The sequence below is a fragment of the Battus philenor genome, unplaced genomic scaffold, assembly GCF_028537555.1.
Source record: "Battus philenor isolate CCGP_79_NKW_IND1 unplaced genomic scaffold, ilBatPhil1.0.hap1 SCAF_9, whole genome shotgun sequence".
In the NCBI taxonomy this organism is placed as follows: Eukaryota; Metazoa; Arthropoda; class Insecta; order Lepidoptera; family Papilionidae; genus Battus; species Battus philenor.
The window spans coordinates 10,920,829-10,948,166 of NW_027181759.1; the positions used below are offsets into that span (position 1 = coordinate 10,920,829).

Below are 27,338 nucleotides of genomic sequence, written 5' to 3' on the forward strand. Positions count from 1 at the left end.
AAAGATAGACACAGTATTTTTTTAGAATTCATTTGGAGTGCAGTTTTATTAATAAATCACCTACAGATGGAATAAATCGTGTCCAAGTTAAATGTATTTTTTATAAGTTCCAAAATACAATGGCTTATCTAAAGAGCGAACTGGGGTCTTGCGAATTTTGTACATGGCATACAATTACAAAAATGAACCTCTTTTATTAGGTTTACTCAGTGTTTTTAATTTTATCATATATTTCATATAACAGTTTAAAATCGTTTAAATGGATAATATAAGCTAGTGTTGTGTAATTGTGCAGTAAATATTAAGTATTTGAATGAAATTTACAAAGGTAACCTCAATGTTTGTTTATTTATGTTTGTAATTTTTTACAAATTAATTAAAAATAGAAAACACAATACCAGGACTCTGAAAACACTAGGAAGTTATATTTATGTACAAATTTTATCAAAATGATTTTTTAAGTGTTCATAAAAATAGCAATGAATTATTTACATGCAATAATTAAGAAAGTTAAAACTATTAATCATATTTATGTTTGTGAATCATTGTTGTTATTTATACCAAAAGAATAGGCACAAAATAGTTTTTACAAAACAGCGATAACTTTATGAAAGCCGAAAGCTTTTATAGCTAGGTTACAAATATATAAATAGATGATTAGTACATACATTAATACAAAAAATGAAAATCATATTATAATTTAGAATAAGCTGCATTGTTAAAGAGGAACTTCTGCAATTTTTTAAGAAGTTCAATGATCCCGTTGTTAAAAGATATCCCGGGAGCGAGAGTTAGGTATTTGAAGGTGGTTTTGTCTACCTCTTCTTTTGTGGAGTTTTTTTTCAAAGTTGTTACTGTTACGGTGTTGAACATAATTATGAAAAAAGTCATAATCATCAGAAATAAGGCCGAGAGTATAGTAAGAATATGTTAATGGCGGGAACAATTTTTTCTAGCTTAATCACTGCTCCAGTAGGTCAGAATTGCCCAGTCTTTATTACTGAATGGCTAATTTTTCATCATCGGTTAGCATTGCTAAATAAAACATATCAGCAGTAATTAACTGGATTGGAGATCTTAAAGAGCTGTAACGGAGTTTAGTTCTTTATTATGTGAAACATAAATGTCTTCAAAATGAAATCGCAAAATCTCGAATTTTTTTATTTGACTAAATAATATTAATCATAATAAATAAAAATGATATGCCAAATGTATGGCTAAGTACAATATCTGGAAAGAGTCCGGTTCTTTGGCTGTTTTTTGATTTTTCCAAAGGTATTGCGGAAGATCTCATAGGAAGAAAAAATGGAAATATCGCGAATAATTTCAAACCCCAATGTAAATTAAAAACAATCAAACAATATGATATCAATCAAAAAATGGCAATTAAATTCAAGTAAATATCAATTAAATTCAAATTTGATGGAAGCTTTCTGGCTGTTTGTAAATAAAGAGGGAGAGAGGGAGAGAGAGAGAGAAAGAGAGAACGGTCGGCGGGTGTACATGTCATGACCTCTTGCATTTTCTAGAACATCTCTTGTTGATTTAAATATGAATGGTGTTTTAAGATTGGCCACTTAGTTGAATTTTTTTGATAGCTGTTGATATGTTATCTAGTTCCTGGAAAATTATATAAGTATCTTGGTTCTCGATTATAAAGCATCGGGAAGGCCCTCGTCTTGTTATAATAGCTCATTCCAAATTTAAAATATTCAGTCTCGTTTGATACTTTATAAGTACATTTTTTTTATTTGTGGCGATTGCAAGTGTCTTTTTTTTAAATCGGTTTTTAAAAAACAGTTTCAAGTTTTTAATTCACGCGTAAGTATACATAAGTATTATATTACTGTTATTGACTTAAAGATAATCTAACTATCTATTTATCTGTCGACCTTATTCGATTTCATGTTTTTTATGAATAGGAATTATGTGCAGTGTGTGTTTGTATAAGTTATATTTTATTTATATAACATTAGTGACATAATTTAAACTTTAAAATAGATTTAAAAAAATATCCGACACTTTCTCAGTGTTCAAATTTTTATTTAAAATAAATATTGATTTTTTAAATCCTTTAATGTACTCGTGTATATAAATTTCATCACATAATGCAAAGGTTTAACGAAAAATGTTAATCATAATTTTTGTTCGCCAATGTATTATACGTCGTTTCAGCTCATAGGTGCCCATTGGAAGGCACAGTCCTCCCCCAAAGATATTTCTAATGTAGAAAATAAATGTGGTATAAATGTCCAATACATATCTATCTGCTTTTTATGTTCACCCATTGTACAAGGAACATGGGCTGGTTCAGGAAGGGACGTCTTAAATATAGTTATTTATACTTAACAGGAATGTGGAGTATTAAATAAAATACATAGTATTAAACACATCTGTTTTTCTTTTAGGGTTTTTATCTTCAAAATGGAAAGAGGCAAGCGATCGCAATTTTTAGTGGCATTTTCAGGTAAAAATGTTTTGTATAATATGAAATTAATAATAAATAACAGCAACTAACTTTTTTCGACTTTCGTTAATGCTGTAACAACAATATGAAATGTTATTAATATATAAAACAGCGGTGGCCAAGCTCTTTTTGAAAATATTTTTTTATACAATAATCATTTGTTTTTGTAATTTTTAAAATGAAAGTACAAAAAATGTGTATAATAATAGCACACGTATATGACAGCACTCCTTATAATACTTATTTAATAAATGTCGGTTAGTTAATTATGATCGGTGTTTGGATTTTGCTAATTTTATGGTGGAATAAAAATAATAATTATTCACACTAGTAATTTGTTTCGATTTCTCAGGCCGATTATTCGACATAGGTAATATAATAAGTAAGTAATTAAATATTGAAATAATTCGACAATCAATAGGAGCCAAAAATAATAGTTCTTAGAGCTGCATGTGGCTCGCGAGCCGCAGTTTGGCCACCAGAACTAAATTCAAAATTTTAAAAATACATTATACACATTTTACAATTTATTACGATTGCAATAATTCATTATGCTACAAAATTAAACCAAGTATAAGTTTAAAATTATTTATTGTTCTTCAAAATAGTCTCTTAGATAAATCTATGCTTCGTTGCATCCTGTAAAACCTTTGTTGCTGGTACGTAATTTTTAAATTGGTTCCAATTGTAAAAATATATGACAGATTTATGTATAGGGTGGGCCAAAAAATTGCGAGTTTTCCAAAGTTTACGTAGTCGATTACAGGAGTGCCAACGGCGAGACGGAGCACATCTCGACGATGTAATTTTTAAAAAATAAATTTTAATAAATGATAATTACGGTAAATAAATCATAAACAAAATAGCATTTGTACTTTTATTTCTACACATGTTTCAAAAGTGCAGAAATTTATGGCCCACCCTATATTTACGTGAAAAGATTATTAAACAGTACGTACCATTTTCACATTTCAACTTGTACTAAAAACTTTCATTATCACCAAAGATAATAATAAAGAATAATTTCCTACCAGCATCCACTGCCATGTTTGCTCGTTGGCATTTAAAGCTTCACCGGGTTTGATCGACCCGATATTACAGCGCCTATTGCACTGGATTATAGACTCCGGTTTTTTTTAATTATTTTGTAATGTTTTATTTTTATGTTATAACACCAGCACGACTGGGGACTGTGTTTATTGTTACGCTGTGTTACAAATATTTTTACTTACGTTAGTACTCTAAACATGAATTCCTTTTTAACACGTAAAATGTTTTTAATATCCCACGTTACAATACAAACTTTGGACTACACCATCCGATTCAGAGGATGAGAATGGAAGATTGAATCGGCTACCAAGACCAATGTATTTCTTTATAATGTCTTTAGTTTTTTATTTATGATTAAGACTAGTATCAAGTACGTTCTCACCTAATAATTAATTCGGTTGTATAATAAAAAATATTAGGAGACTTATCATGTTCCATACGAAAAGTTAGTTAATAAGTTTTACAGGTAAAAATGTTGGCGCAGTAAACGTGCTTAAGTATACAGGGTGATTGGTTACAATTAAAAAAGCCTTTAAAACTTAAATGCATAATGATTTAAAACTGCAACATACCACTTAAACGTAAAATGAGTACTACACTTAAGAATAAATGCATAGTGTTGTATATCTGCGACATAAGTTTTTTTTTATAAAGTAAGTTTAAGAAATATTATTACAATTTTTTTTCTGTTTTTCCCTGAATTTTAGTGTACTTATCTGCAAGATATTTTTTTTTAAAGTATTAATAAAAGTCGTGCATTCAAGGGTTAAAATGTATAGTGCCTATGTAAGGTGATCACTGTGAATAATGTTACATTAATTTATTTTTGGCGACACAAAGTCTACAGAAACAGATAGTAAGCAATTATTAAATTTAGTATGTAGCTATCCGGGCAGAAAGCTCGTGCAACTGATGGCCGTTGAGGCTGAAAAGTTCGACTGCTAGCTGATACACACGCCGTGGATAGGCCATGCATTGGGTGGATCGATGCCATAGATAAGGAAGTCCCCGGATGCGGGTATTGGAACATCGGTCATCGTGACGACCTCGGCGGGGCAGACCTATGCCTTGAAGTGGGCGTGTATCGACTGAAAAGAAAAAAAAGCATATTTAGTACTCAAAACAGAAATTCGTTTTTAAGTATAAAAAAAAAACTTTTTTCAGTGTCACTGGCAACTCTATCGATTGGTGTAAGATCAGCATGGTCTACAATAGTTATACAGCTTTTTAGCACTAACGCCACTGTTCTTCGAGTGTCTGAAGTAAGATATTTATTAAATAATTTAATTATTTACTCTTTTTGTCACATTCTGCAGTGGCGGACTTAGTGTCTTATAGACATTTTCTACCAGTCAATCTAGTTTAGTAGAGATACCAAGTAGGCAGTAAGTAAGCTAGACATAATTATACATATATTATTTAACATATCGAATCTTCTTTTTAAACATGTAACGGCTTGCTTAATTCAATTCCGATGGGTAATTCCTATACCTTTGGTGGTATCTCCTGGTAAGCACGCATATTTATGAAAGATTAATAATATCATGTGACATGACTTATCCCTATTTGATTAATTAATTTTAACAGGATGCCACGTTAGTTATGAATTTTTGCTCACTACCTCCTCATTTAAAAGGGATTAAAGTTATATGGAATATAATGATAGGCAAACCTATATATACCATTACCATTATAGATATTAATAAAAAATACGAAATTATTTATTATGCTAATTAAATAAATCATTACAATAAACATATAATTTGTATATCTTTTAAATATAGCAATATATATCATCATCATTATTTCAGACGTTGGACTCCCACTGCTGAATATCCTCGGCCTCCTCAGTGTTTTACTATAAAACTCTCACAGGTTTTCTAGTTTAATTCTGTTGGTCTGTCTATGTTATAGGTGGACGACCTGCGCTGCGTTTACCGGCCTGTGTTCTCCACTCCAGAACCTATGCGGCCTGCCCATTAAAATTAAAAAACTAAAATTAAAATTTCGGAAACTCGAAGTTATTGGTTAAGAGACCGGTGACAAAAATTGTACAAAACGAAAACAAGACTTCTCAATATTATGTCATCCAAAAAATCGCCTCTCGTATTTCGATTGTTAAAAGTGAAAAAAATTAAATTCGGTTATTTTGTAGGAAGGAACTTCTTGGATGATTGCAATGACTCCTTTGGGCTTCACGTGCGGCAGTCTATTAACTCGGTTTGTTTCTGATCGGTATGGGCGCCGTATCACTATATTAGCAAGTGCAGCGCCGTTTGTTCTCGGGACGGTCAGTGGTTTTTTTTTTACAATTCCAACAGCTTAAGATACTGCAAATCATTTGTAAATTTTAAGATGAGTCATTTACCATGATCTACAGTCCGTTCGCGTTAAGAACGCAATAAAATATTATTGTCGGTTAATAAGAAGGGATTTGTTTGGTTACGGAGTGTGGCTAGGAGGCCGCCTGACAATTCATTACGTTATTATCGCAAACGGCCCGCAAGTGTCCATTTGAACTATATGGAAATATAAAAGGCTATATATCCGATTATTTCATTTAAGTGTAAAATTGCATGAGAGCGTGTTTCAGCATTATTTATTAGTAATTTTCTGCAGTTGGTAATATTCGAAATTTGGGATCCATTTAGCCATTTTACAATAGTAAATAATTATCTTCTTTTCTTTTAGATGCATAATTACAGTTGCCAATAAAGAGATGCAAAATAAATAAAAAACATTACATCCAAGCAATGTATCAATTACCAGTATCAATGTCAGTGTGATCTTAAACTTTTTAAAAATTTGGTGGCAAATCCGAACGCAATCGCGTATATATACGCTTAGGTGATGTGACCAGTAAAATTGAGCGAATATAAACGCTTATGATGCTAATGCGTTAATATTGCCACAATTAATATTCAATTCAAATTGTTTTCAGAATTTCGTTATTCTGGCATCAGGAGAATGGATGCTTTGTGTTGCAACTTTTCTCTGGGGTTTCGGAACAGGCATGATATCGACCGTAAGTATTTCCTTACAATCGAATAAATACCTGTAAATATTAGGTGCACCGGAAAGTAACGTCGTTTTCTTATGTTAAATTCACACGACTTCATTTTTAACAGGTTTTTATTTTTAATCAACTATATATTCACCTTCGTTATCAACAACCTTTTGCCATCTACTATACAAATTTTCAATGCCGGAGCGGTGGAAATCGTTCGGTTTTTCTGTAAAATATGGCAACAGAAACGACATTACTTTCCAGTCCCCCTAAATACATGATTGGTTATGGGTATAAAATCTTTGATGGTATGTATATATAGCTCAATTGTAAGCAAAAAGTTTTAAAGCTTTTACATGTATCTCTTTGTATATAGTAATAACCCTGAAATATGTTACAATATTGGCAAATAACTTTTGGCATAATAAAGTCTGCAGGGACAGATTGTAAATAATTATCAATTTTAATGTACAGTAATCTGAATTGTGAAAACTATTTCATTACTTTCGTATGCCCAAACCCATTGATTTTTGAAAATGGGGCCCCACAGATTAACTGACAAGAAACGAATTAGATATTTACTCCTTTAAAACTTTTGCACCTATTTCCAATGAACCTGTATATTATTTACGCGCTACATATTTAATATTAACAAGAAAAGCTTATGAGATTCTTAACAAAAACAAAAACAGAATAAAAATGGGTATTGAAAGTATGTGCATTCGACAGTTCGCTATGAACTTCGCACGTTTGGCAGTTACATAAAGCAGTTTTAGTTCAGTTCAGTTTCCGATTTATAACTTTTTTCTAATTAGTACGAATGCCAGTAATATATCTATATTTTCCTTCCTTTCCAGGTCATAACAATGTATTTAGTCGAAATTTCATACAAGGAGTTGCGGGCTTCGTTGAATGTCGTGACTAGATTCACGTACAACCTCGGTAGCTTGCTAATGATGTGTGTCGGCCCATTTTTACCTTACGAAGTTTTAAATTACACTTTGTTAGCTTTACCACTCATATATTTCATCGCCTGTTGGTGGATACCGGAGTCACCATATTACTATCTTAAAGAAGGTAAAGTCGCAGAAGCAAAAAGAGAACTAACAAGATTAAGAAATAATAACGTTAAAGTGAGTAAAGAAAAGTGTTTTAAAATATCCATTTCAAAACTCACCACGCTTGACTCAGACTTGCTGGTTTCGGGTTCAATTCCCGAGATACAACCTCATATACTTTATGCTTTAATTATATAAGATTGCCACTCCACACAAACAAGGTTCCAAAGGTTAACAAAAGCGTCCTTTGCGTATAGTAATATCATATACAGTGATCGCTAACTTGCTTAACAAGCGTGGCGATAATGGTGTATCCCTCCCATAGATATCTTTGAGGAAGGCGTCGAAGTGGGCGTCTACATTTCTGCATGTCTGCATGATGCATTTTGTCTATAGTTGGTATAAAAATGCGGGCAATGGTTTGAAAATACTCATTTTTTTAATAAACGCCTGTTTACCCCCCCTCCCCCCGCGGTTGGAAATCCGTTATTAAGTCTTTTTTGTAGACCTTTTGGCTCCAGAGTTATCGTAATTAGGTAGTACATTGTTTGAAATCACTATATATATATATATATATATATATATATATATATATATATATATATAGAGATAAATAAAAAAATAATTCGTGCTATAATATTATATTCATAAAATATTTATATTGTGAAATGTTACATTTTAAAGCTCTTTCCAGGCTATCGAAGAAGAGTTGGAGATAATGCAAAATTCCGTCAATAACGATATGCGCGGTTCCAGTTCGGCGAAGGAACTTTTCACCAAAAAACAGTACAGGAAGGCTGTTATTGTAGCCGCTGGTGTGATTACAATTTTTTTTTATTAATTTTGCTTACAAAAAGTGTAAAGGGCAGTCCATAAAAAGAAAGACTTTAGGAGAGAGAAACAGTAGTACAGTAAAATAGGAATAGAACATTAAAAAGTGTAGTATATATAGAACATACTGTTCCCTGGGAAACAAATATACTTTAGAACTAAGGTGAACAAGTAATACGATCTAGTCAACGAAGTTACTATAAATTCGTAGTGTATTTGTATGCGGTAGAGGAAGGAGCTTTCTATAACCTGTCGAAGGATTTAGTCCTGTTAATAGGAAACATCGGTTCATTTCTGGAAGAGGCTTCTACAGCAGCATCATTTCAATGTTGAAACTTTGAGGTATGGCGTCTTTATAGACTTATTACTATTGTCAATAATGTTTAGACTTTGCATGCGGTGAGAGTAGAGGCGCGATGTATAACAGCGAAATCTCTCTATATCATACTCAAGGAATTTTAAGGAACCTGTCAATAGCGATCATCGACTCATTTTTGAAACAGGTTTCCAAAGTAGCTTGATCATATAAAATTTAGTTAGGTAGGATAAACAGTCTGGTCAGTGAAGGTGGACGCCAAGGCATTGCAGGGAGGCCTGATACGCGGGTTGTCAGCACGATATTCAATTCCTCTCCACTATGCGATGGACTCTGCACCCGCACGGCAATTCCAAGGAATGCCAAGAAGTTTCTCTTACCTCAGTATTTTCGTCCAAATAGGAAAGTTAATTTTAAACTAAGAATGAACAAGGTTTTGTTACACTAGTGATTTTACTGTGAGAGGTAAAACTATGTTCAAACTAAATTTCAGACGGCTTTGGTGGATTAGTGATGGTAGTGAAATACAAGCAACCTAAAATTAATTAAGAGAAATTTTCACTAAGGAAGAGAAGTAGCCGAGAGGCATGTCCATACGTTATACATAATTTATAGTAAATGGTTTCATTTATTCCTATCATTGAATAACTTGTTGTTGGTATGTTTCGTACCTATAAATGAATTTATTGCTTTTAAATCCACATGTATGCGCCTTGTGTATATACCTCGGCCACTATGATTACACTCTTCGTGATCATCAGTTCCATAGGACCGGTTGAAAGCAAGATCAATCACGTCTTATGTTGTGCTCGGCACTTCAGCACGCGTTATGTGGTCTACCCAGTGCCATTCCAACTTGCTGGCCTATGTCAGTTATTATTATTCGTCTACGGATTCTTGATCAGATTTCGTGAAAAAATTCAGATTAAAGCTCTCTTCGATTCCAACGAGGTCTAGAGTATTGAAATTCCACGTGTACTGATAATAAATATTTTTTTAAGGTTTAAAAGTGACGCAAATTTTAACTGGCGGGGTTGCGGTACAGCAGTATATGATTGTAATAGTGCAAGAGAGCCGGTTCAGTATAAAGCCTGCAACCATATCCATCGTGTATGGGGCGGTAAACTTCGGAGTTGGTATGTATGTTTTTTATCAAGTTTTAGCTCTTTCGATAACAATTGGCAAATAATGTGATAATGGTGAAAATTATATACAATAAATTTCTCCACTAATGTATAAAGTATATTGTAAAAGTGACCTCAAACAACCCGCTTCAATTTGTTATGGACTCTTCTCAGATCAGGGTGCATTTGGAACTCCCGTAGCTGTAAGATGAAAAACGCCAATATGTAGGAGCTCAATTTGCTTTTAGTTTCTGTCAAATTGGGTTCTTCTAGCATTATTACCGAAGTATACAAGTGGTCACTATAAATGATTATATTTGGATAATATGAATAAAAAATTTTATTTCAGCATTAATATCGTCGGTGTTAGTGGACAGAGTGGGACGGCGACCTCTCCTCATTTACTCTTTCGTCGGTACCGGACTAGCGCTTGGGGTCGTAGGAACCTACTTCTTCTTATTAAACGTCGTGCGCATCGACCACGCGACACTCAGCCCTTACGGCGTAGTTACTTTCGTCGGGATCATTACTTCGACGATAATTTCGAATTTAGGCTTCCAATCGATTGCGGGCATTATCCCAGCCGAGATTTTTCCGCTAAATGTCAAAGCCGTAGCTATGACGTCATTGAATATCCTCGGCGGCTTATCTGGGTTTGCGGTCGCAAGGGGATATCAGCTCACGAAAGATGTTTTGGGCTTGAGCGGCGTTTTCTGGATATTCACATTTGTAACATTCAGTGGCGCTGTCTTCACATATTTCTTTGTGCCTGAAACACGGGGTAAAAGCTTTCACGAAATTCAGGTAATGTTACAGGGTGATTTATATGAGGCGAATGGACTACAAAATATGCATTTAAAAGAAGAGACTGAGCTTACGAAGTTAAATAAAGTAAAAAATGAAGAAAATGACATTCCCTGAATTGGTGTTTTTACACATGCTTAAAGTAGAATAAGTTTATTTCTTTATTTCCCCAGTCTTACAACGAATTACACTCGAAATTATTGCTAAAGATTGTTTCGGAAACGCGCCTATGAAGTTCATAAGATAAATTGAAAGGATGCATACATTAAGAAAATAGTAAAATCTCAGTACTTAATCGTCTAAATTAAATTATTTTGAGTCCTACACTAAGTTAAATATAACAAAGAATTATAATGAAGTCTATATATTTTCAAATCAAGTTTTGAATGTATTGCGTATGATTAAAATTCGCCAACTAAAATTTTGATAGGATGCTTTCCAATGTATTGTCTTTAGTAATGGATTTTTGCTAGAATTTTTACTCTTTTTTATAATGCCTTATTCGTAATTATAAGATTTAGTTTTAACATAACCTCAATAAGTTGACTGGCATTAAATGTTTTATACGTATAAAACATATATTTTAATTATATTAAAGGTGCAGAAACATCTAAACCTGTTAGATAATACATACGAGTACCAAATAAAAGATGTTTACTTAATTGTATAGGAATATGTAATTGTTAGTAATATTATCCGTCACCACCGATATGTTTTACATATAGTAATGTCTATTGTAGTTATACAGGATGATTGGTTATGGATGTAAAAGCTTTGTAGTCAATTTATGTGACCCCTATTCAATAATTAAAAAATGGTTTCAGTAATAATAAATAACGTAATGTGAATACAGTAAAATTTGTTTTTTATGCTTTGAACTACAAAGTTCAGTCACATTCCACTAGAATTGCTGATTGTAAATAGGTGTAATAGCTTTAAATTTTTTTTGCAAACAAAACTTCATTTAACCTTCTTAATGTATAACTAATCGCTTTCTATATCGGTAGTAGAATTTTTCAGTATATTTGAATGTTGACTAGTTTGCAAGGGACAAACACATCATTTAAGGAAATAAAATAAATTTATATGCAACAATATTACTGTGTCTTTAAACCATTTCTTAATTTTTAATTAGGGACACTGGCTCATTATATGTAGATAGTAAAATCGATCTCTTGTGACGAATTTTTAGTCTACTTATAATGTGTATCCATAAATGGTGCTTTAGTAAAAATTACATTTATGTTAGTAGAATGTTAAGCGTTACCCATAAACAGAATTTGCCTTAATATTAAATGAGACAATTTAATTGTCATTTATTACCTAAAAACTATATTTGTATGTTATTTTTTAAATACAATAAAAATGTTTAGTATTCCTATGTTGTAGTTTTATTTCATTATTGCATATCTTTACGAACAACAATTAAGTTTGTAGTGAATGGTTATCATAGATAAAAAAATCATTTATTATAACTTTGGTATTGACTTTAATTATTTCATATTTTTAGTTTTGTTGAAAAAGCTTGTCCAATCAGCTCAGAATCTTCTTACTAATAGAGTACATACATATATATACATATAAAAAACTACACATACTTGCTACTCGAAATCCAATATACCAAATATAATACAAAATCGGATGAAATCGTTTACGCATTAAATCTTTAAATCCTTATGATAATCGAACCCGTTTATTGGCTTTAAGCTGAACAAGAATAAAGCTATGATAATATACGTGAATGAATGTATGATGTGTGTAAACTATTCTTCAAAATTAGACGATACGTCTTTTCTAATCAATATATAACGTGTAGTACAACTATAGTACTCAATGAATTCACTCGTGGCTACGGCAATGGGGGAACTTTGCACTTGATTCGGAAAAACTTGTCCTTGGTATCCATACGAGTAACAGTAAAACTAAGTAAGTCCAACTTCAATGAAGACGCCAATCGTCGAATGAAATTCGGGAGGGCAGCTTTCGGGAGTTTCTCAGTGACGTAAGATGAAAGTATTATCGGTGATGATTTACGGTACTGAAACGTGGTCTCTAACTCTGGGTTTCATTGGTAAGCTGACAGTCAGCGAGTCACAGAGAGGGTTATGTTCTGGATTACTCTTAAAGATCGAATCATGAATAAAAAGATCTGTAGACGAAAGAAAGGAATCGACATATTGTTGAAGGGGTAATGTGTAGGCTGCATAATGCGCAGGACAGAGAACCACTGCGGCCTTAAGGTTCTGGAGTGAATACCAGAAACTGGCAAGCGTTGAATTGAAGGTCCAGTAACAAGACCACCGAAGATGATCTTGTTAAGATCGCCCGAAACGTTGGAAGGAAGTCACTTCCTACCGGTCCTATTGTAAGTCTTCAGGGGACGCTTATGTCCAATAATGGACATCCTGAAATAATGATGATGATAAATACGACTCCTATATGCTAAGTCAGTCTCTGAGCGAATTAGCTATTTATATTACATTCCGATAAATCTTTTCATCTGTAACGTAAGACCAAAATACAATATACGTCAATGTAGCATTATAATTTAATTACCTCCATCTTTTGTTAGGATTGCGAGGAGAAATCTTACTTAAGATACCGTGTATTCACAGGGCTACATATTTTAGATGTAGTTCTAACAAGTATTTTTTTTCCGGATTCGCCCGTTAAGAAGACATAGGCTCTCATTAACCTCTAATATTTAATTGTTTGTTGTCAAATAAATCAATATTTTCTATGCCATTATAGGAAAGTACAAGTTTGATCTGAGAAGACTGAAACTTGCGATCGTAGGTCGCGGGGTCGACTCCCGGGATACTATTGTATATAATTCACACTTTTTGCATTAATTACATAAGATTGCTCCTATACCATATATACCATACCATATTGTAACACTGCGATCGCCAACCCGCTTAACAAGCGTGGCGATTATGCCACAGATATCTCTGGGGGCGGTATACGCCTTGCAGAGGGTGTCTGTATGCTATAACGAACGAACAATCTTTATCTACTTACTACAAAAAAGGTATTCTTCAGCATTACTTTTCGTTGCTGTAAATGACCTTATGTAGAAAACAATATGAATAAATAAAAAAATAAATAGAAAACTATGGAACTAATGCGCCAAAGCATCTGTGCTGTGACAAGCCGTGACTGGATGGCTGTTGGTCTGTCTTTAAGGAAACCTTCAAAAATTCAACCATAATATCTTCAATGCAATCGCTTCAGCTATGCACAAAATAAATAAATACATATATAAATATATATACACATACATACATATACATACATATATGTATGTGTATATATATATATATATATAAATATATAGACTAGCAAAGACCTAAATAAATTGCTCTCTGAGACCAAGTTTGTTTGATAATTGGACTTTTAGAAAATTGGCGGAGGCAAAAACTTTCTGTCCTATGTAAACGAGTATGGTTGAGAATACGCAAATATTTAACAATATGTATGCAAGGATGTCTCTCGTCTGTAAATATCGGTTGTGTAGACAGTTGATGTTATTTTTTAGGTAATAGTGTATTATACACTGAGTTGTTTTTATAACAAAATTTTATTATCTTAACTTTTATACAATACAAATAAGAAATTACATTATTGAAGATTGAGGACGGTATAAATTTACTCAGAAGATATTATGTGGTGATTGGATTCGTGTAGGGTAATCAATGTTTAGTTAATTGGTAGGCAGGAATATATCGATCCTATGTAAACCAATTTTGTAAAGTACACAAATATATCCATTAACGGATTTTGATTAACGAAAATTTATATTTTTAACATCGACCTGTTTTTCTAATAAAAATTTTTTATAATGAAATTCCAGCAGTCTCAGCCAAGCGGGTGACGACCGTGACTTGCAATCGTAGGTCGCGGATTCGATTCCGGCGATACAATCTTATATAATCCACGTTCTGTGTATTAATTAAAAGTATTACTCACAAACAAGTTTCCGGCGGATGGGCGGAAGCGTCCTCTGCTCAAAAACAAACAGAGCTCACAGAAATTGTGTTTGTTTTGGTAACAAAATTCTAGGAATCTCATATTGTAGATACTAATCTCGTAATGTTTATCAAAAATTTAAAGGTCATAAAATTTAAATTGTTATAATTTCTCCATACGCTTTTTTGGGTATTGCTTAAGATTTATTAAAATTATTACCTGATTTTTTAGTTATCTTTTTATACATATATGTATATATCATTGATAATTTTAAGTTGCACCTTTTAACATTGAATTCAAGTTCTATAGTTACCTATTATTCTCTGGTTTATTACAAGGCTAACAAAAGACTACTCTGTTACTTTTATTTTTTACATAAAATATTAATCTACATTATTCAAGTGTCGCATTATATTCGCATTCTTTACAAATATGTACACATGCCAAGATAAATTGATTAATAACATTTCACTTTAATTTGTAATAGTTGCTTGAAAAGGAATCTGAATTTAATTACATTCAGGTAAAATTTAGTAACGAAATTTTCATTCAGTATTCTACGGACTGGCAAGCGTGAGACCCGTAAGCTGGCCGGAAGACGCTGAATGCAGGACGCTTCTAACTAATCCTTTTAAAAATTTTTGGGGTAGCCCTTACATTATATGGCCAAAATGATGATGCAGTCTATAAAGCCGACAAGTATATCAAAGAGAATCTAAAAATAATAATAAAATAACTATGGAGATGATACGTTATCTTGTTCGATTATTCGATTTCTATTTCTGTTGTTAATTCATTATCCTTAAGTATTACATAATAAAATAATTTTATCTCTAAATTTTTATTCATAAACATAATTTATAATTGCAAATTTATTTGGTAATTAAAATAGATGTATAGGCTAATCTATCAATTTCATTTAGGACAAATTATTTGACGACAGAACTGTATTTAAACAACTTTTAGAGGATATATTTTACAACAAATATTAAGTTCATGAAATGTTTGTAGAGGAAGGCTTAATTCCGTAGTCTAAATCCGGGATGGAGAGTAAATGAACAACTTTAATTTAGGCCAAGAAACATAATTTGTTAAACAAAATTTTTGGAGCACAGCTGTCGTTGGTCTAAATTGAAAGCATTATTTGAAATCTGTTTGAAAATCGTACTAATATATCTATTATTATTATTTTGAAACAACTATTTTGTAAATGTTTCTTTAATTACTCGAAGAAACATTTTGATATAGATTACAAAATACTTTGTTGTGTATTTCGTTTCATCGAAAATAATTCAAGCTATTTTTTAGGAAGTAATTCCGGGGTAACAAAATAATGTAACAGTGATACAGTGACAAATTGCTACGCTGAGAGCGGTCTGTTTCGAGTGTCAGGCTACTGTTGCACTGAAAATATAACTAACAAAAAATAGTTATTTTTACTTTTTTATTTCACGTTTTATTCCACAATTTAGTTTAAAAGTGCTTTTTACACAGAGCGGTTTAGAAAATACCTAAACGGGTGATCGGTTATAGGTGTAAAGGCATAAAGAGCTTTTACACCTATTTCCAATCAACCTATATAACATGATCATTCTGATATGTTATATGAATTTATTTAGTTTTTCTATTGAAATCGCGACAGGCCAGTAACTTCTGCCCGTACAAAGTTTCCAGGGACAGATAGCAAACAAACATTAATTTTAGAATTTTATAATCCGCTTTGTATTAAAATCCTAACACTTACTATATTATCCTTACATTTTTTATTGTCTGAAACTATTGAGTTTTAAATAGATTTCACACATTCACCTCTTGAAAACTTTTATGCTTATAACTCATCACCCTCTATAAATAATTTACTGAGATGTATTTGTTACAACAATTAAGTAAATAAATCAACGTAATGATTGCTATTCTTTTATTTATATAATTAAAAGTAAAGAAATAGCAAATTGTTCAGAAAGAATTTTTAAAATATTCATTAGTTTTAAGAATTTCTAAAGTATGATTTTATTATCTTGTAATAAATAATAAATTCTATCAGTTTAATTTTCCTCACCCATCAACCGGTGTCACAATACACTAAATTACCAATTAATATAGGCATGAAATTTCGCCGTTTCAGGCCATGGACGCCCGCTGCAAAGCATATGCTAGCTTTCATTTCATATGAATAAATGAATTTCCTAGAATCTAGTAGTAACATTACATCAAACGTAAAATAACAACTTACAGGTTATAATATTTGAGGCATACCATAGGACTCCTTTCGAAACAAACTGCGAAAACTCATCAAGATATCTTTCCATCTCCCACAACTACTAAGCGGGCACGGGTACTACAAGCAGTACCTGCACCGTTTTAAAATAATTGATAAAGAGACTTGCCTATGTGACGACTCTACAGTACAGACTTTTCATCACTTACTCAGACACTGCTCCCGATTCGCATCCAAAAGACGTAACTACGTGACCTTACGTGAAAACCTTAGTATACCTCTGTTCAACTCACCGGACCTTCTCAAGAAAAAGTCTACAGCAGAATCTTTTCATGAGTTGGCTCGGCACATTGTCCTAAATCTCAAGGCATTTAACGGTCTATAGCGCTTGGGCAGAGACTTGAAATAAAATAATGTACCAACTAATATACAATTGAGTAAAACTTCCAAATTGTGTTGTTAATATGTATAAATTTTAGCTACCTACTAGCTACCCATAAGAGAAAATTGTAAAAAATTATAAAACGCTGTCGTGCCTCGCAGCTGGGAGAAGAAAGATCCGTATCAAATAGCGGCAACCCTCTCCCAACTGTCTGCGTTAAGTAAAAGCGAAAAAAAAAATATTGTAAAAAAAACACTAGCTAGCCGTCTGTATTTATTTCGTTACTGAATTCTAAATTCAAATTTATTTAACGGTTCGTGCTATCCACAGTGGAAGTGTTCATTTAAAATTTTTGAACGTAACCAAATATAAGTACTAGCGGCAGTGGACGCTGTACATAAAAATAACATAATTTATTTAGTTGACTCTGTGTTTGGCACTAATCGGTGTAACATAACTCCTGAAGATGCCCCGTGGAGGGGAGAAACACGCGTTGAGTAATTTGGCGGTGGCGGTTGTGTGATTCGCATTGTTTGGCGCATACGCATTTATCAGCGGGCGGGCGGTGCATTTCATTGCACGACTACCACTGCATGTGCGGAGGTGGCTAAATATTGGTCCTTTTAAGTAAGAACTTAGAATGGACTTCCGCGAGGTAACGCCTGATTCCATTAAATATTTAACATAATTTATTTAACATACATTGATTGATTGCTACACCTGTTGAACCGGCGGTATACATAGGCTGGATGCGCGCTGAATAGGTTATCGTGGCAATTTTTGGGGGAAGTCATTGCCTTATAGTGGGCTTATATACGGACTAACACCATCCTTAAATTTTTTATCGGGCGCCGCAACGTTCATCCTATATATATAAATATATGTTTATTTTATAATAAAGCGTTAACTGTTTGTTATGTTTGACTTGGCACTGGTATATATGCTTTTTGTAGACGTTAATAGACAAGGAAGACTGCGGTTGCGTTACCCCTGTGGATTAAGATAGAGCGCTTTGGTCGGTCTTAGTAATTGGATTTCCGGTTTCCTTCACTCAGCATAAGAAACATGCAATGCAAACATAATGAGAAGTCGTTGGTATCTTCCATTTACAAAAACTATTTATTTCTAATCGAATTGTTTTATATATACACATAGATAAAATTAATATACATTGTTTATTTATTTGAGTGTACAAAAAATTCGAATATCAAAGATAGAATATTCATCAGATATTTAAATTTTATATTAATTTATGTATTATTTTTCTTTCTCCATATCTTCACATATCCATGGAATTTTGTACTAATCAATGGAAGTCTTTTTTGAAAATAGTGACAGAAATAACTACTAGCACTTACAATGTTGTCGATCTAACACATATATTGCAGAAGGACCACGCATGCTGGTTATGCATATGATGCTGAGAGAAGATATCGTATGACCTGGAAGGTTCTAGAAATCACAAAATTATAAAGGCGTCCGAGATTCCCAGTGACTTCAATGGAGGTTCACTATTCAAGTAGAATTTTGATGTCGAAATTTTTTAAGTCTATCAGAGATAGTGGATAATACATAATCAATTTCTAATCGACGAAATCCCAAAAGAAAAAGGACGTTACAGCACAGGAGAAGGTAGGTGTATGCCTCTTTAAGAATTTTTTACATTACTACCAGCTTGGAACTTATGTTGACTTTATGAGTTAGTGTCTGAATAGTTATTATATTCTACAAAGGTAGCGAATTCGTCCTATGTAAACTAGTTTGCCGAGGCGTACAAATATTGTAACGAAACATAATGTCCCGCCTATTCCGCAACATGGTAACGTTTGCCTAAAATTTTGCATGATTTTGTTTACATACGCACAGTGTTTTTGGATAACTTTTTTATAGTCTTTACATCTGTTTTATTACAAATTAAGAATTTGTAATATAATTTAAATATATTGATCTGTACAGGACCTGGACATTTAAAACTTATGTAGTATAAAAATTGTTTGAATGCTTTGTATGAAAATGGGAAATGTTAGTAAATTCTCTTAAATAAAGTTAGCCTTGACAGTCTAAACCCCTTTTATATTTAGTGAAGCTCGAGGGCTTCCTTTGAAGCCTTGGTTAAAGCCATTACATTCTACTGTGTTAACTGATTAAATTCTTTTGGATTTGTCAAAACCATGCATGACGCATGTTGTGTTTACATGTTATCTAAATTGTAAATAATCGAGAGTTGTTTATTATAATTGTTATTTTTATGTCGAATGACGTTGGGTGCAGGCCTTGTTCAATCCGTTCTATTAGAAATCTATGAGGGTGGCCAATATATAGCAGTGGATGACTTGTGGCTGATGGTGGTATGAAATATTAAATTTTTGTTGCTATCCTTAACAAATAAAATAAAACAAATTGTACTTAGCGACCAGATAAACATAAATAATGCAAATTCGTAAAAATAAGAATCACAACAGCTAAAATATTAAAACCGCATTTAAATCAGTAAAACGCTTATCGGCTACACTATTTTGGAACGCTAAAAAAGGTGTTTTTCGTTTCTTCTATACTAGAGTTCTAAGTAGATTTCTTATTCTGTATCTATGTACACTAACTAAATGCGAGGGCTCCTCCGAGAACTGAGGCTCCAGCTTTTACAGTATTATCTCACCTGGTTGGGAAGCCGCCAAGCTCTTAGATTGTTTAGGCTCACACGTTATGATGTGACTGAGTGCAATGGATAGTACATCTAAACTGTAGTACATAAAGATTGCTCTGTTTATATAATAAATAAAAATGGATATTGTTTCACAAAACAGAGCGGCAACGTAGGGACACGTTACGTTTTTTTTAAAACAGCAACTATCGAGTTTCTTGTCAGTTTTGTCTTGATAGACTCAACAATCCTAACCTAAATATAGAGAAAATAAGGACCAATGATATTACAAGGGAATCTTACTCTTTAGGCTTAAACTCGCACAGGTACTCAGAGAATCCTCCGTACCCCGGGAACATCTGGACCAGACACGTGTTAAATTGAACTTTCCGGAGTACGCGATTTGCTGATACGGCGTCAGGAAATCAATTTCTCCTTGTGGATGCTGTCGTACCATCCATATACCACCTAAGAAAGGAGTTTATTCTCTCCCGAGATGGGATTTCGCAAGCAGCTGTCAGCAGGCAGCAGGCAGGACTACGGATACACATCCGTGTAAGTGTTACTAGTGTTTCGTTATTTATCGATGTAGGAATATTACAGAGATTTTAATTAAAAGGCGGTTACGCGGAAGCGTTTTCATTACGTAAAATGAAAGAAAATAGTTACTTACTGCTCTAAAATACCTAGTAACTTAACTAGCTCTCTAGATGACACGGTAATGGATTTCAAACCTAACCCATATTTCAAACAAACTTAAACTATTCGATCACTTAACCATTTCTCTCCCTTAAGTTACCGCTAACGAGAATAAGATTTATTGCATCCACCTTAGGTTTAACTACTTAAAGGCGTGCTCGATATTGGGTTAAGTTAAATTTTCAGTTGTGATTATAGTTTTCACTGTATCAATAAATTATCCATGTTTGTAGTTTTTACCACCGAATAATAAGAAGAAATACGTGACGGTACTTGATACTAGTTAACAAAATTAATGTTGGTAGATAATACATAGTCTTTAGAATTAAAATAGTTCAACCAACATTCTAAATGCACACGTTACCTTGAGCAATAAATAGATATTTGTATATTTTTATCAAAAACAATGCCGTAAAGGTCGTTCATCTTCTGAATAGTAAATCATTCGTTTATTTATAACACTTCGGCTCTTTGAATTACAAAGTGTTTCGTAATAAAATACTTCGCAATATAAAAATATTTCTAAATATGTATTTGCATAAACTTTTATTATCATTTTATATGTATCTATTCTATGGAACTTCTTTCTATAAATTATAGTGTGATATGTAATATGACATGTGTACTCTTTAATATTTAAGATATAGATCTGGTTTATATACTAGAGATAAGACGATATTATAATATACACTACACTAGCAGCTAACAAATAATCTAAATAGCTTACGATTACACAAAGATATATTCCAAAAAATTTAGCGCGGGTTACCGAGACTATGTTGCAAAACTAATCGTCGGTAGATAATAATTTCGGGAATTGAACCGATGACGCTTCACGGCGATACTTTCATTAAAAGCAATGCGCTAACAGGGGTTGTTAGAGAATTTTAATCTATCGACTCATAAAACTAGTAAAAGATCGCTTTATGAAAGCATTTTTCCCGCTTTCAAAAAGATTAAAGTGAAGTTATAACGCAAATGGTCTGCTCATTAGGGAGGTGAAGTCTCTGATATTGACATTTTTCTTGTTACTACTTAGTTCAAGTTTTCGTTTTTACCTTGCTTCGATAAAACTCTATGAATAAAACATAAAAAATATACTCAAATAAATTTTCTCGTTGACGATGAGTTCACTCTATTTTGTAAATGGAAACTTAATCGAAGATATTATTATTACGATATCAAGTTTGTGATTTCAAAGTTCAAATATATATTATATTATATATATATACACACACACACACACACACACACATATATAAATATACATATTGTATTGATTGTATAGATTTTTATGTAAGTTGGTGTTCAACACCAGATGTCAAAGAGATTGATGCCGTAATCAGCTAATAAAGAATATATCATCATCATTGTTTCAGCAGTACGACGTTCACTGTTGGACAAGCGCCTTCACCATAGATTTCTAATAAGAACGGTTGGAAGTAGCTTGTGTTCAGCGTCTTCTGACCATCTCAACTAGGTCGCGTGAAAACCTTATGAACTTTCTACGTTATGCTTTCTAGTCCATAGCCTTCACTTTCGAAAGTTGAGGTTCTAGGCGCCATCTGCCCTCCGCACTATTTGCCTGTCTAATGTCACTTCACCATGCCAGTGCGATAAGCTAAATATATATTATAACCAATTGCGTAATATTTTTAAAGTAGTAAATAATAAGTAAAAGACAATTCGATTTATGTTTTAGTAATATTTGATATGATAACGTACACCCATAAGCTTCATTTGCATACTTCGTAGGTTTACGCATTAATAATTGAAGGTAGTCAAGCCTTCGAGCGTTTTCCCTTATTTAATATTCTATTCAATTTTATACGAGCCATGTGTTGCATTAGCGTACAGTTAATATTATACTGCGATATTAGGCCGATGGGATTCATCAATTTTACTTTTAGTATAACAATGAATCATTTCAGTGTCAAACTTTACATACCGAATTCATGCAATAAATTTAAAAAAGTTTATCCAAACATACAGCGGCTTAAAACGAATTGTTCTATTTTATTGAAAATATTTGTAAAAATAATACCAAAAAATAACCTGAGTAAATTTGTTGTGGAAGAATCCACAGATCAGTAGATCACGTGATATTTGTAACTATCGTAGCCATGTATTTTGCCAGTACAGGTGAGATCAAATTTGATTTCACTTTCTATACATTTGTGGTCTTATTGCATTGTTATATCACACAGAAGTGATCATAATAAATTTTCTAAAGTGAATAATATTATGAATAGATGAATAAATTTATATTACACTCTAAAAAAGATTAGGACTCCAATATGTTTTAGACATAACGCAGCACTTGCTACTACAGCGACGCATGTTTTTTTAATAAAACAGTGGTACTCTAGGATTGTGTTCTGGTTGTTATTTAAAGAAATTACTAAGCAATGGAATCTTAAGTACATAGGTGTGAGCGTATTTAACTAGAATGACAAACAATTTGCACGCACATTTATTATACTTCTAATAAATTTTAACTGATTGTTTATAATACATTATAGTCGAATATTCTTAAATACCTTGGCTAAAGTTGGCTTGTACGTTTCAAACGAATTACGTGTGAACCTTACACAGGAAACTTATTTCGGGAAAAGGTAACGCGTTATTCAGACCTCGGGGTAACCTTAAAGTATCTCCGCGACCACAGAAAGCATCATCAACATTAACCTAATTTCGTTACTAACCTTAATTGTCTATGAGAAAGCCTATAACAAACATGTTTTATGTTTAACGTAAAGTATTTTAAATAGGGTTTGAAGAATGATATTATTATTTTGTTTTATTTTATATTCCTTTAAAAAGGAAAATTTAGATTTAATATATTCCAATGTCAAATTAAAACGTAAAAAATTATCCTGTAGTTGTTTAGTGAAAGACATTATGCTATTTATAACTAAGATTTATTTATTTTTTTACGTATTTCGAGGTCTTTTAAAGTTGACAGATTCATACATAACAAAATATAAATATTAAAAGATAAAGCTAATTGTGTAAATTACATTAATGATTACAGAAGAAGACAAAAGAAGAAATGAATAGATAATAGTGTTTTGTTATTATCTAGACAGTGTGTATATTTAGTACGTATGGAGTATGTATGGTATGTCATATGAATAAAATTTAAATAAAAATGCGGTTGTTTTTAAGTATGACAGCCCAGCGCTGGAAGACTGAGAATTGCGGTTGTAGGTCGTGGGTTTGATTCCCGGGATACAATCTTATATAATTTACACTTAATTAATTGTATATGATTGCCACTGCTCACAAACATGTTTACAGAGTATGGGTAGCAGCGTCCTCTGCGTATTATAACACCATACTGCAATCACCAATATCTGCCAAGCGTTGCGAAGACACTACCTATTTAGAGTGATATATAAAGGATGATTGATTTAGGTGTAAAAGGTTTAGGTAGGTGTAAGAGTAGCTCAACTTTTGTCAATTAATGTATAGTATAGCTTATTGAAAATCAATGGTTTTAAAATAATTAATTACTAAGGATAATAAAGTAAGAAAAAGCCTTTTCAAAATTCGGGTAGTAGTATTGTTTGCTATCTATCCCTGCATACTTTTTAAGTGATTTTTGAGTGATCACTTCACACAGAGTGATTGGAAATAGGTGTGAAGTCTTTATTGTATTTTGCTAATAAATGAGCTTAATATTCACCTCTTAAAAACTTTTACACGTAGCCAATTATCATGTATAGTGTGTGTTGATAAATCGCAAAACTTTTAACAATAAAAAAAAGATTAACCTCTATTTTATCTCTATTTTTACTTATTAGTAATCAGATTCAAGAAAGTTGGATTTAGAACACAATACAATATTTAAAAAAGAATATAAAAATTGTACAGTATTTAGAAAAAATAAGAGAATCTCAGTATCCAGATATAAATATGTCTAGTAGTGTATGACCTACGTCTAATATGATGATAATGGTGATGAATTTAGAGAAGTCAAAGATAATTTTATCAAGGTAAAATAATAAAACCACTTGTTACAACAATACTCGAGAAATACGCGGTTAAAATACAGTAAGCTCAGTATTAAAATAATGTTTAAACCATTGAGCACTCTCATCTGAAAAGAAAATTCATTGCATTTTTCATAAACAATAAGCAGCAAGCTATGCTTTCTGCGAAGCCACTTTATGCCAAGTATTATATTGCTGTAAATACTTGCTACAGAGCATATTTCTTGTGTTTAAATTTCCTTTATACAGTAATGTTTTAATTGCTTTACAAATTTTATCTTTTTTACTTATTCTTTTGTGTGTTATTTAATGTCAATTTGAAAGCAAAGACGTCATTTGAAAGTTTATTAATCTAGACGAGTTGTAACCAACTTAAAAAAGTGATCTACCTCATTTTAATAAAGAAAATGATTGTATTATAACTTAAGTACGAATTTAATGCTTGTTTTGATAATTATAAAAGTTCGTATCTCTTAAACTAAGAATCAATCCGCCATAGACGGCGTAGATTGAAATTTTCTGCAACTATAGATTACAATGCCTCGTTAGAGTTACTTCCGCTATTTGTAGTACTCGTTTACCGTAAATGCCGTCTACTGTTGTAAAAAGTGAATGATAAACGGCGTTGAAGTGTTTTTTCGTCGCTTTAGTCTATAAATGCCCATTGCAAGGCCGAGACCTCTCACAAAGATATGTATGGGGGGATACACCAAAAAATCCACGCTTTGCAAGCAGATTGGCTCTGGATACTGGTTTTTGACTAGCAGCAATCCTATATAATTAATGCACAAAGTGTGAATTATATAATATTGTATCCCGGGAATAGAACCCACGACCTACTAACGCAAGTTACAGTCCTCTACCGCTGCGCAATCATTGCTCAGCTAAGTGTTCCTTAATTTGGATTAATTGTAACCGATTTAAAAGAGTTATTTAACTTGTTTGTAATAAAATCTATACATAGCAAGCAATAAATTAAATTCTTATATACCTAGCTATCTTCTGCTACGCAAACATATTGTCTGCGCCCTCAATCCTCTTAGCTAATCTCTATTCGGCCAAAGAAATACTCCTACCAAATTACTAGTTTCTAAGCCATATAGTTCTAGAAAAATCATGATGTGTCAGTAAATTTCTTATATAGATAAGAATAATTCGTAGCTCATATTCGAGAAATTAATATCATCCGTCGAGGACGGCGTTGACTATAATATTCTGCAACTACAGAAAGTTGTCAAGGTGGAGCGCTTTGCTAATTAGCCCGACAAAACCATTTACTTTGGCTGTCTGAGGCAATCTTAAATATAAATGATAAATGCGTATAAACAACTCAAGACAAGGTCCCTTCTAATGCTATTGAACCTGGCCATTCCATAGACATTTCGTTGAAACGGTTATGCCGACTTGGACGGTCGTCCAATTCGATGAAAACGCTATCTCTTCGATCCGATGAAATCGCTCTCGAGATTTGGATAACTTGCTGCCAACTTAATCTTGGAGAAACTTTAAATATCACTATGATAAATAGATAAAAAATACTAATTACACAAAGGCATTTTCATGTAACATTCCGTTAAATCAAGCCAATTAATTTAACCTCAAAGTAAAGTTTTTGTTTAATCAAATTTACTAGCTTATGATTAAAAATAAGTTAATTTGTATTACGTATCACCTCAGGCGATTAACGTCTCAGACAGGTTGTAATAGAGAGAGCTATAAATGTTTCGGATAGATCTTCAACCCTGCTTAATGAGCTTGAAATCTGCATTGAACTGTAATAATATTGGTGGAGATATCTATTCGCGTCTACGGTTATGCTAATAATTAATTGCAATGCGGAATGTTATATAGGAAATTATTGTAAAGTATTTCGCAATGTTTAGTATATAAACTAGCGGTAAGATTTATTGACAAAGTCGTCAAACTAAGCCGGACCGTTGAAAAATATACTCAAAGCGAATTGGGTTCCCTTGCATTCCGCTCTAGTGTGCATTTCGTAATATTTATTGCTTGCGTTTGCCTCCTATCGTGGAGTTGCAGTTGGTATTTGGTTTACCAATATAACATACAATAAAAAAAGTATTTTTTTAAATATCATGACAATTTCAGACATCATTGGTGCTGTAGAGTCAGTAGTACGATCATTGAGCGACATAGCGCGTACGAACATTAATCTATTAAAAAAATTTGTCTACGTGAGTATTGAAAATGAATATGAAATATATACCCTATTAAAGTCTATTACAACAAATGTAATGATATAATAGAATTACTTATTGATTTCAAACTCTCATATCTAGTATCGTGTTTTAAAGTGATATCTATAAAGTGCTTTCCTAAAATTAATTTTCGCCACATTTTTTAAGACTAATACTTTTGATCTCGTCATTAACATCATATAAATAATAATTAGTATAAATTAATTATTTAACAAACATTGGTTAGATTTTTATTTGATTATTCAACTGACTAATATTTTTTCGATTTTAATTTTTTTATTGAACACGTAGACAGTGTTACATACTACCATAAGGAATACTGCATACGCAGCGGTGACGTCAGTGTCACCTAAAACCGAAGACACAAGGCGACGGTTGCTGACGCCGTAACGCGTGACCTGAGGCAATGTTATGTCAAATACAAATTAAAGTTACATTATACATTCTACATTGTACTTAATTGCTAACTAGCCTAACTAGTACTTTGTACTAGTTAGGCTAGTTCATCTGAATCATTAGAGCCGTAGGATTTCCACTGCTGCATAGGTTAGCTCATCA

General features: G+C 32.5%; 1 protein-coding gene across 1 annotated transcript; it reads left to right on the forward strand.

The window, feature by feature from the left end:
- The first annotated feature begins 2,455 nt into the window (after window positions 1–2,455).
- On the forward strand, window positions 2,456–11,951 carry LOC137931996 (facilitated trehalose transporter Tret1-like). Its single transcript, XM_068775532.1, has 7 exons — window positions 2,456–2,467; window positions 5,673–5,807; window positions 6,459–6,542; window positions 7,382–7,657; window positions 8,277–8,397; window positions 9,731–9,865; window positions 10,203–11,951. The coding sequence occupies exons 2-7, from the start codon at window positions 5,688–5,690 to the stop codon at window positions 10,772–10,774; spliced, it is 1,308 nt and encodes a 435-aa protein (XP_068631633.1). The 5' UTR covers window positions 2,456–2,467; window positions 5,673–5,687; the 3' UTR covers window positions 10,775–11,951.
- Window positions 11,952–27,338: the final 15,387 nt, after the last annotated feature.

Coding starts and splice junctions, on each gene's coding strand:
- LOC137931996 (XM_068775532.1), top strand. CDS start 5,688: ATGATTGCAATGACTCCTTTGGGCTTCACGTGCGGCAGTCTATTAACT. Junction 6,543..7,381: donor GAACAGGCATGATATCGACC/GTAAGTATTTCC, acceptor CTTCCTTTCCAG/GTCATAACAATGTATTTAGT. Junction 8,398..9,730: donor GGCTGTTATTGTAGCCGCTG/GTGTGATTACAA, acceptor TATTTTTTTAAG/GTTTAAAAGTGACGCAAATT.